We start from the raw sequence: 11141 nt of genomic DNA, 5'->3' as shown, positions 1-11141 counted from the left end.
CGCTTAGTTTTGTTGTTGTGTCGCCGCCTTCCGCTACATACAGCCTGGAGCTAATGTGCTGCGTGAACATTTTTATTTTAAAGCTATCATCACTGAGTTAATGTCAATATATTCATAACACCGGTAAGATGAATACAAGCTAATATACTCCACATGTATTTAATATTATTCCTGTATGTGTGAGTGGCTAATGGAGTAGATATGGTAGCATTGGCTAACGTTACGTTTGCTAGTAGCTTTTTTCTTTTGACCTGTTTGCCTGTATTTAAACTAAAATTATCTGGATAAGTTGTGACATTTATCGAATAAATCACAGAGGCACGTAATATTCGTTAGACAACTTTTGATACTGATAGTTGCTGAGTTATATACTGCATTTATACCCATGAATCGGATGCGTTTGTTTGATGATGCGTCTAAACCCGGTGTTTCTTCCTCGTTTCTTGAGGTACTGGAAGCACTGACAAGCAGCTATGTCGCTGTATGATGACCTCGGTGTGGGAGCCAGTGACACTAAGACCGAAGGCTGGTCCAAAAACTTCAAGCTGCTTCAGTCCCAGCTGAAGGTGAAGAAAGCGGCTCTGACGCAGGCCAAGGTAGATACAAATACTTATTTCCCTGCTCCCCCATAATTCAAAGCAATCCACCATATCATTAATTAATAATCAAGTCTTGTACTTTACTGGATGATCTTTGTTCATAGGATTGATTAAATGTGTTAAAAGCATGAAAAAAAAAGGAGCATAGGCTGATTATAGGGCATTTGCACAATGTATTGAATGCCATACAATTACAAACTGCTAGGCATGTTTGCATATACAGTATTTAGTGGTTCTGATTTTTTTTTTTTTCTTGGCAGACTCAGCGAATGAAACAGACCACCGTCTTGGCTCCTGTCATTGATCTGAAGAGAGGTGGCTCCAGTGACGACAGACAGATTGCAGATACTGCTCCACATGCTGCTGCTGGGCTCAAGGTTTGCAATGTTCAGTGATCAAGAGAGTTTATCAAATTCAAGTGCAAATTGTTTAGATTATTACAAATTGGTTAGATTATTAGAAAGAGCTACAACTGTTTTGTTGGCTGCATCACACTATAAGACATTAAAATCAATGTTAAATTGTGACGAAGACTGGACATCTCTGTTATCACTATTGCAAAATTATAGCTAGATGTACTGAGACCATCTCTCTCTGACTCCTATTTTATACCTGTTTTATTCTTTAGGACACAGTGCCCAGTGGTTTCTCATCAGGGGATGTGTTAATTCCACTAGCAGACGAGTATGATCCAATGTTCCCAAATGACTATGAGAAGGTAGTGAAGCGACACAGAGAAGAACGACAACGGCAGAGGGAGCAAGAGCGGCAGAAGGAGATTGAGGAGAGAGAAAAGTACAGTTGTGCTTTTTTATTCTTGCACACAGCAAATGTGTGTTGAACTTGAAGTTTAGTCAATTCACCTGGGAATAATATAATATGGTTTTATTAAATTGGTCCTATTGCATCATGTATAATTGTCTTCTAATATTTGCCTGTAAGGGCAATGATATTAATCTCTGATTGTTGATGTTGCAGCACTTATTGGCTAATCAGGGTGATAACTCCAAAACTTTGTTGCTTAATTATAGACATTACTGGGATCCTATGAAAATGGAATCTCTTTGTGTTGCAGGAAGAGGAAAGACAGACATGACGGTGGCGCTCCAAGTGGTTTCTCTCGTTTCCCAGCAGCAGAGGGTGAATCAGATGATGAGGAAGAATATGAGAAAGAGCGAAGGAAACGAAGTAAGTATTTTACACCACTCAGGGAAATATTTGACTTTTCAAATTTTTCTGGTGTCTAACACTGAAGCAGTGAAAACAAATTTTGCAAAAATTCACTAAAATACAGATGTTAAATCTATATAGTATTATCACAACAAATTGTGAACTGTCTAACATGACACATTTTATGTTCAGGTATGGGTGGAGCAGCCATTGCCCCTCCTTCATCACTTGTGGACAGAGATGGTACGTCTTTAGTCTGATCTCTTTATGAAACTATGTAGGGTTAAAACAAACAGGACAAATGCAATGTTAGCTGATGGAAAAGGGTACAAGGACATCTATTTGAAAACACTCACTGATTTTTGTGAAAATAAAAACAATAGTCAGATACAGCACACACAAAAGTCTCAGGTGCATGATAATTCCATGAGACATGAATTTAGGATTGAGTTAGACTGAAGTGTTTAGCTGAAGTGAAGGCAGTGTGCCACTGTGTGTCAGTATTTCTTGTGCTTTTCTGTAATAGGCTCTGCTTCATTCTCATATGAAGATGAGGGTCGGCCTGCCAGGGGTTCAAAGGCTGCCATTCCTCCACCTATTTATGACGACTCAGACCGACCACGTTCACCACCCGGACCAACCAGCTCCTTCTTGGCAAATATGGGGTTGGTCATAGAAACCATGTCAGATTTGAGAGAAAACTCAGGTCTGACACAGAATCTTCAGTTTAATTTACTGTGTAGCATCATTTCTCAACAACTGCATTTGTCCAGAGGCCAGACTTTCAAAGATTGTAGTCTTCTGAAATTAAGTTTTCTTCTTTTCTTCTTCTGTGCTTTGTCATAATAGGTGGCAAAAATTTCCATCAGATTGCCTAATGATAAAATATTAGATGCAGCTTTTAGTACAAGCAGGCAGATTGCACATTATTTAGAGTTGGTAAATCATTCCATTTGTCCATTAGTTTGTAGGTTAATTTCAATAAAGGAAGAAAAAATTATACATATCCTGAATTCTGGAATACATTTTCCCCTCTTACATGTTATGAATTTATTAATTCTGTGGGATGGTTGTGGCCTGAAAACCTCCACTGTCATTTGACAGTATTGCATCTGTCTTTTGAATCCCAAACTAATTTTATCTTTGTCTTTTTTTCACAGAGGTACAGTGGCCCATAAGATCATGCAGAAGTATGGTTTCAAAGAAGGTCAAGGCCTGGGGAAGCATGAGCAGGGACTCAGCACAGCGCTGTCTGTCGAGAAAACCAGCAAGAGAGGTGGAAAGATCATTGTAGGAGATGCTGCAGAAAAACGTAAGACACAACTTTGTTTTTATTTTTCCTGTTGTAGATGTGCTCCTGCTTGCAGTCAGTGCAACTACTTAAGTCACTGCTTTTCTTTGTCTGCTTTTTTCACTTTTTGATGATGTTTACTTTTCAGCCATTGTAAAGGTTCTCTGTGTAAAATTCATACATGCTTATGTGCTTGGATGAAGTTTGCGTTGAAGTCTGTCTCTCCTGGCTGTTTATAACATATATTGTGGATGTAGGTAATTGAGACCATCATTAGCATAGTAATCAAGTTAGCTACCGTCGAAAAATAAGCATCTCCACGCACAAACCTCCAACAAATTTCATACAAGTACATGAGCTCTTGCATATAAATCTTCCATAGTGTATCTTAAACCCTTGCTTATATCATGCTTGTATTCTTCCAAAGTTTGTTGAGCATTTGTTTTTAGAATTGTTTTGGTTTCTGTTTTTCCAAGTCTTTCAAGTGTATTTTTGCTCTGCCTCTGTTGTGTCATTTCTGCATCAGTTACATGTTTAACTGTGACCTTGGTTGCATGTCTGTGTACTCTTTCATCGTGTGTATGTGTGTCTGGTTATGGGCGTGGGTGTATGCGTATGTGTGACTGAGCAGCAGGGTCCAGCCAGTCAGCTGAGACTTCAGGCGGAGGTTCTGCAGGTTGGCCTTCACTTGCATTTTCTATCACCATTATTCTGAGCATGTGTGTGTTTGTTTGCATGGCTTGTATCCATGCGACTTATTGCTTCACAGTGAAATTTTCAGTTTCAATTATTGAAGTTTTGTGTGGTGATACTCCATTTCTTGCATGTTTTACCACAAAACTAATTGTCAGAATTGATCTTCTCTAGCTGTCATTTTGTTGCACCTGCTTAGATCTGATCTCGGTTTGTGATTTTGAACCAACATACCTGTATTCTTCAGTGACTACAGCTTGTGTTTCCTGTCTAATGCATGCTGTCTGCGGTCAGCACACAATGAGCAACATGTCTACTTTATTGTTCTCATTTCCCCTTTTTCCTTTCTGTAAGCCCTTCAGCTTTTTCTTCTAAGTCTTAGATAGAAAAACACTTAATAACACAATAGTATATGTTTTATATGGATGAAAAGATAATTGCAGTTTCACTTCTCCACTAGATTTAATGTGCCCTCAGCAGTAATAAACTGTGAGAATATGATGAATAGGTGCTCTGAACCTAGAGGACTAATGTCTAACAGTACATCATCAGCTAGAAACTAAATAGTTACAAAATGTTTCTATTTACTGTATATTGAAACAGTTTAATACATTTGTGATACTTTAAAGATGTGAGATGAGAAGTGTTTTTAGGTGTGTTTCCATTTGGCCACTAGATGTCACAGTTGGTTCCAGATACCTTTAGCTAATTATCAAGTTGACCCGTAATCAGGTCTGAGCCTTACAAAATGATGAAAACAGACTCACTCAGTAGTTTCCTCTCTGGTCTGAAGTAGAGACCATGATCTCAAAGACAACCTCCTTAAAGACACTTTGTACCACCACATCACCTTTTAGAGATGTCTGATTTACCTCAGTGTCAAAATTGAACCTGACACGGAGCAGCTGAAAGTCAACATGTAATAAACAAATTATGTATATATGTGTATTTGAGCATTCTTATGTGGAATTAGTACAGCTGCTTCTCCACTAGTTTTTCTGGAATATCACTGTGCAAGATTGACCTCTCTACAGTGATTTCTCAGTAGCACGCATTACACAATATAAGGTGCAGTTTAAAATATGCTGTAAACAATCAGACGTGACAAAAAAGTGCACTGTTCAGTGACCACAAAATGGAATTTTTTATATAATCTTTTGAAAAAAATGTGCCGAATTGTTTGATTTATCGCACGTATTGAATCAACTCTGTCTTGAACAATACAGTACGATAAATTCTCTTGGTGCATACTTTTGGTTGCTCCATCCAGTTCACCAGCAGCCAGTGAATGTCACCAGTTGTTGCTTTTATTTTTTATTATTATTTTTTTTAAATAGAACAAAACATGATCTGTGACTTACATATATATTTTTTTATCTGAGCAGCTGATCCTTCCAAGAAGTCGGAGACAAATCCACTTACAGAGATCCTCAAAAACCCAACCAAGGTGGTGCTGTTGAGGGTATGTTCTTCATGCAAACTCTTAAATGCTTCTTTTTCAATTGCGTCACAAAGACAACGCTAGTGTTGTCGGAATTTATCAAAATGTATACATGATTTAATCCCAATTAATGCATAAAACAGAACTCATTATCCTCTATAGAAATAAGCAACTAGGCCTTATGAATGCCTGTTTATTTCGTAGAACATGGTGGGCCGTGGAGAGGTGGATGAAGACCTAGAAGGGGAGACAAAAGAAGAGTGCGAGAAGTACGGCAAAGTAGTTAAATGTGTCATATTTGAGGTGAGACAAGTGAATCACAGGTTCAACTAGACTAATTAATTTATCTCGTAAAGCAGCACAGTTACATAAACTGCCTTGATGTCACAGATTGCAGATGTGCCAGATGATGAAGCAGTCAGGATATTCTTGGAGTTTGAGAGGGTGGAGTCGGCTATCAAAGGTCAGTATTTCCCTACTATTTTGAAGTGCCCTTTTTCACCCAAATCATATTTTCTGTAACTCTCTAACAAGCCACAAATGGTATTTAGAGCACATTATATCTGTTAACTTTACTAAGTTTGTTTTTGTTTTGCTTATGTGCAAGCTGTAACACAATTAATGTTATTGGCTTCTGCAAAGCATTTAATGTCATTATGACACATTATAAAAGCACAACACGTCACAGTGATTATACCAAGGACAGGAGAAATGCAAAATACATTTTTAGGCTGCTATCAGGAGGAATCATGTATGACACATTTATTCACACTGTAGGTCTGTATTTGTTTTTCAGACATAGTTTTTTTGCAGAGTGTTTTCTTTCTCAGTCTTTCGTATTTTCTCGCACATTTAATAAAACAATTGCACACATTATTTGAAAAAGCTCAAATACAAGTAAATTTCTTGATTGCTTACTTAAAAATGTAATAACCATGGACCCATCAATATAGTAATTATATTTCAACTACTTATTCGCTGAATTTACTGAAAATGTTCTTTATCTTGATATGTTTTGTTTCATACTGATATAAAATAACCATATCACAAAGTCCCATTTTACAATTTAACATGCATTTCTCAGCAGTATTTTTTTTCTTGTAGACTTTATGCAGTTGCATCACTTTCTTCATAGCATTGTATAACTGCTCTAATAATATGGGTGAAAGTGTGTCCCATTCTAAATGGGTTGGCCCAGATCAGAAACAAGGTGAGACTTGAGTCCCTGTGGTGTTACATCATTCGTGGCCCAGCAACCCAGTCGTCTCCCACCGGCACTGGCAGAACCACACTTACATCACAAATCTCAGAAAGAGGGACAAGCACTCAAAGAAAATACAGAATCATGAGGAAGTATTTTGCTCTAAGTCTTCCTTTCCTTGGGAGGTCAGAGGTCATGTTGACATAGTAACAGACTGGAAAGGACCAATGTGTATTTATCTGTCTTAATAATCAGCACCTAGCTGCCATCACAGCTCAAATATGGTTATACATTTTCCTTTGTAACCTTATACATTTGAGATGATACTTGTTTGGCCTCTGTTGGTCAGTCCACCACCTCTGTCCAGAGTTAAACATCGTAAAGCTATACTGTATGATCTGGCATTTTTACACTTTTCTACATTTTCACACTTTCCTCCGTCTACAGAGTGAGAATGGTGAAAAAGGCCTGATCTATCACTGCAGACAGCAGTCACCCTCTGTCTGCTGAATACAAAATACAGCCATCAGGACGCAGATACAGTCTGCCCAGGTGCAGGACAAACAGACTGAAGAACTCATTCATTCCTGTTTCCATTGGCCTTTTTAATAGTATTACATAACACTCAGTCCCTCTATGTATTTTTCATTAGTGTGTGTGTGGATTGTTGTATTTATGGTTGTTTTACTGCTGGCTGTGAAAGGAATTGCCCTTCAGGGATAATAAAGTATAATTTGACTTTGACCTTGACCATCTATGTGGTAAGGTCTACCAAGTTTGTTCAAACAATTGAGAAATAGGGATTTTTGAAATTTTCATGAATTTTAGAATTTTTAAAAATTCCCATTGGTTTATAATGGGACACATTTCAAAGTGCTTGAACTTGAAAGTAGTTAAAGATATTGATATAATTACTATTGGCAAGAGATAGGAAGTCACATATGGGCTTTCATTTGGTGCCATGACCTGTGACCTTGAAAGGCCAAACAAATGCCAATTAATGTCTTAAAAGTATGCCGTTGGACCACAGGACTCTTAGGCCTATTTTTTCAACTGTTACCAGGTTCAAAGTTCTACACAGCCTGGGGTTCTACAATGTTAAAGAAAGTTAAAAACCTCCAGACTATTGTATGGGTCAAGTCTTAAAAAGAAAGGGTTTGTCTTGTCCACACATCCATCAAGTTTCATGAAAATCAGTGCTGTGTTTTTTTTCATAATCTTGGACACACAGACAGGAACACAAACAGATGATCTCATAATCATTCTGGCAGAGGGGATATCTGTTATACCTGTGGACCCTCTGGCACAATGTGTTATTTCCAGCTCGACTTGTTGTGATCTCATGTAACAAAGGTCTATATGATCATTTATCATCTCTAGAGGAACATTTCTGATGACTTTTGATTCCATGAGTTTGCACATCTTTGTTAAAACTCTCAGAAATGGCTCAATGTCTTGATAATAAATGTAGCACAAACATTCTTGGTCTACTGATGGTGAATTGAAGTTTTCTGGATAAGATGACTGTCCATCAACTTCCACTATCAGCTCCAAGTCATCCTATACATTATTAAAGGATAATAAGCTAGCATTCAGCTAAAAGCGTCTGGTTGTACTTCAGTACACGACTGCTGGTGTAGTCACAACTTCTGTAGAGTTTCTCATCGTAAAGTGCAAGTCACACATACATAGAAACATAGAAATCTGACAGGATCTGACAACAGCTGCTGTCACATTAGACTCAGAGTTTAAACATTGTAATGGAGCACACACCGTTTTGTGCATCTAATGTTGCCGCACAGGGGTGAATATGAAGACACTTGAATGAAAAGCAAAACCAGAGTGCATGAAATGTGCTGATGTGGGCGAATATGCAGTAAGTGCCCTTCAAGTTAAATGGATTGGACACAGAATATGAGTTTGTTTATTGATAAGGTTAACACTTGTCCTTTCCAGAGGAAGGTTATCTTGGTTTGTGTGTGTAGGTGTGAGAACAGTGTTGACGTCTCTGTTTCCTCAGAGAAAAGCCAACAGCAAACCATCATTGAGAAACAACATTGATGCATGGTCCAAAATGTTTTCTATTCCTTGCTTCTGTAGGTAGCACTTAAACTGTCAGTTAGTCATCTGCTTTTGTTCTACACATGTATAATTAGAGTAAATGCACCCATGAAAACTGAATGTTTACAAACACTACATGGTGATGTGCAAATAAATTTTTGAGATTTTATAAAACAGACTATTAAACAACAGAAGTGTCCGTGTTGAGACATCATTTGGTACAATAAATCTGCAGTGGTTTTCTGTCTGTAGATCCAGTCACTGTTTAAACTTTGTGTTTCTCTTCTGTGCAGCTGTGGTGGATCTGAATGGACGTTACTTTGGTGGGCGAGTCGTTAAGGCGTGTTTCTACAATCTAGACAAGTTCCGGGTTTTGGACCTTGGTGAGCAGGTTTGAGGTCTCCCTGGCCAGTTGAGGAAACTTCGGCAGACACTATGGACATGCATCATCTCTTGTACATAAACCTTTTTTTTTTTTTTTTTTTAATAGTTCCTGAACAGCAGTGAAGTGTCTTTATGTAGTGATGAGCCCACAGTTTTTTCCTGTGATAAAAGTACCTTTATGACAAAGTAAAATGTATAAACTGTATGTTGCTTTGCTTTTTCTTTACACACTTCTTGGAAATACATTGAAAATACTTTTTACTATCAAAGTGTGAACACATTTTTTCAAAGTAATGTCTTTATTTAAAAAAATACATCATGTAAAACTGATTATGGAAATATTAACTTCCTTGAAAGTGACCTAATTCAGTGGTCACTTGATGCTCATAGTCTCACAACTAGTGAAATGGAGGTCACCTGAGTAAAAACACCTGTGTGTAGAAGGTCTGGTCACTGGTTGATTAGTATTCATGACTATAATTACACCATGACGACAAAAGAACACTTGAGCTCTAAGAAAAAAAGTTATTGGAAGCTCTTGATGTAAGAATAGATATAAAAAAATTTCAAAAGTCCATTATTAAGAAATGGAGGGAATATGACAAAAAATAACATTCGCACAAACTGGGAGGAAGGTGAATACTGAGGAAGACCACTAAGACCCCTATGACTCCTTGGAAGGCATTAAAAGCTTTAGCAGTTGAGATGGAGGGACTCTGCAGACAAAACCATTTCCCAGGTTCTTAACCAGACAAAGCTTTAGAGGATGATGGAAGAGAAGACATTGTTGAAGAAATCTTAACTGGCGTTCATCCAAAGGCACATAGAAAAGACTCCAAGGTCAACTAGAAGAAGTTTCTTTGGTCTGTTGAGATCAAAATGGAGTCTTTGGGACATCAGACTAGCAAAATACTGCTCATCACCACAAACATACCATCTCCTTTGTGAAGGATGGTGGTGTCAGCATCATGCAATGGAGACACTTCTTGACAGCAGGCCCAGGAAGGGCTGTAAGGGTAGAGATTAAAATGAGTGCAGCGAAATCCTGTAGTTCAATAGGATTCAATCTGCAAAAGAAACATGAGTTGGGCAAAGATTTGTTTTCCAGCAAGACAGGAACCAATACAGTGAAGCAATGAAAACTGCACAGACATGGTAAATAAAGACAACAACAAGATGACTGTTCTGGAGTGGACCAGTCTGCAATCAATGGAGAATTTGTGGCTGGATGTGAAAAACCCGATTGCCCTGTAATCTAACAGCATGGGCAGTTTTGCAAAGAATGGAGAAAAACATTGCAGTTTTCAGAAGATCAAGCATGACTGAGATTATGGCCAAAGGTTCATCTACTAAATAGTGACTTGAAGGGGGTTGATATTTATGTAGTCACTTGTATGTTATATGTTTCTAAATAACTGGTGTTACTTTGAAATTTGTTTTTTATTTGACCTTAAAGAGTATTTAGTTAAATTCTTGTTAAAAAAAGCCAAATTACATCATGATTAAAATTTAGGAAGCGATAAAAAGAGGAAACATCCAAGGGGGTGAATACATTTGACAGGCACTGTATATACACATTATCCAAGAAGCCTAATTTCCACTGAATATTGTCTGACATAACTCTGGATCCACTGAGGTGTTACCACCTCCCTGGAGCCCAGTTTTCTTAACTTAGCCCTGGTAGATGATGGGAAGGGGACTAGGACAGTGAACACAGCCTCAGCCTCATTCAGAACTTATGTAAGTGAGTCAGAGAGCCCAGAAGGTCCACGGAAAAACGTCAGGAGAGGTCCCACCGGAGAAGGTTTAATTCAGATCCAGGAAACAGGATGGAATAAGAAACAGAAATAAGAAGAGACCCATTTCCAAGATTTCATTTCTTCATACTGAAACTGGTAGAAGCTAAGGAATGAAAACGGAAGTTTGATCACATGCAGGAGGATGTGGATATCCATTTCAGTGTGAAGTGCTGATCTCATGTTTCATTATTTGTCCCAGTTTTGTTTTGATTCTCTCAAATCAAGCTCACACTTAGGAGTACTTGTAATGCAAAATGCTAGAAATGCAATTCGATTGACCACTGGGCCAAAATATTCTCTGATGAAATTCTATACGTTGTCTCTAGGGTGAAAAATACATTTTACATAACCCATACATAGACAACACAGAATGTAGGTTGGTGGCAAGGTCAAGGAAACTAGTTTTGGCTACAGTCAAGTCTGTATTAGCAGCAGGTGTAGTTGTGTAGACAGTATGTGTTAAGTAACCATGTGTGACACTAATGGGCAGAGCATGTTCTAA

The 11141-nt window shown here is 38.0% G+C and overlaps 1 protein-coding gene across 4 annotated transcripts; it reads left to right on the top strand.

The window, feature by feature from the left end:
* The first annotated feature begins 10 nt into the window (after positions 1-10).
* Positions 11-9102, top strand: rbm17 (RNA binding motif protein 17). Of its 4 annotated transcripts, none has more exons than XM_030149023.1 (14): positions 12-123; positions 449-596; positions 860-976; positions 1228-1394; positions 1675-1787; positions 1962-2012; positions 2296-2434; positions 2930-3081; positions 3692-3736; positions 5139-5215; positions 5399-5497; positions 5585-5657; positions 8750-8839; positions 8947-9101. In XM_030149023.1, exons 2-14 carry the CDS (start codon positions 474-476, stop codon positions 8961-8963), a joined length of 1263 nt encoding a protein of 420 aa, XP_030004883.1. In that variant the 5' UTR covers positions 12-123; positions 449-473; the 3' UTR covers positions 8964-9101. The 4 variants fall into 4 exon arrangements, with proteins under 4 accessions (XP_030004886.1, XP_030004883.1, XP_030004885.1 ...); XM_030149024.1 differs by having other exon boundaries at positions 24-123; positions 459-596; XM_030149026.1 differs by lacking the exon at positions 3692-3736 and having other exon boundaries at positions 11-123.
* Positions 9103-11141: the final 2039 nt, after the last annotated feature.

This window comes from Sphaeramia orbicularis, chromosome 12, assembly GCF_902148855.1.
Source record: "Sphaeramia orbicularis chromosome 12, fSphaOr1.1, whole genome shotgun sequence".
NCBI lineage: Eukaryota > Metazoa > Chordata > Actinopteri > Kurtiformes > Apogonidae > Sphaeramia > Sphaeramia orbicularis.
The sequence above is the reverse complement of the archived record's forward strand: the minus strand, read 5'-3'. Positions and strand labels throughout refer to the sequence as shown.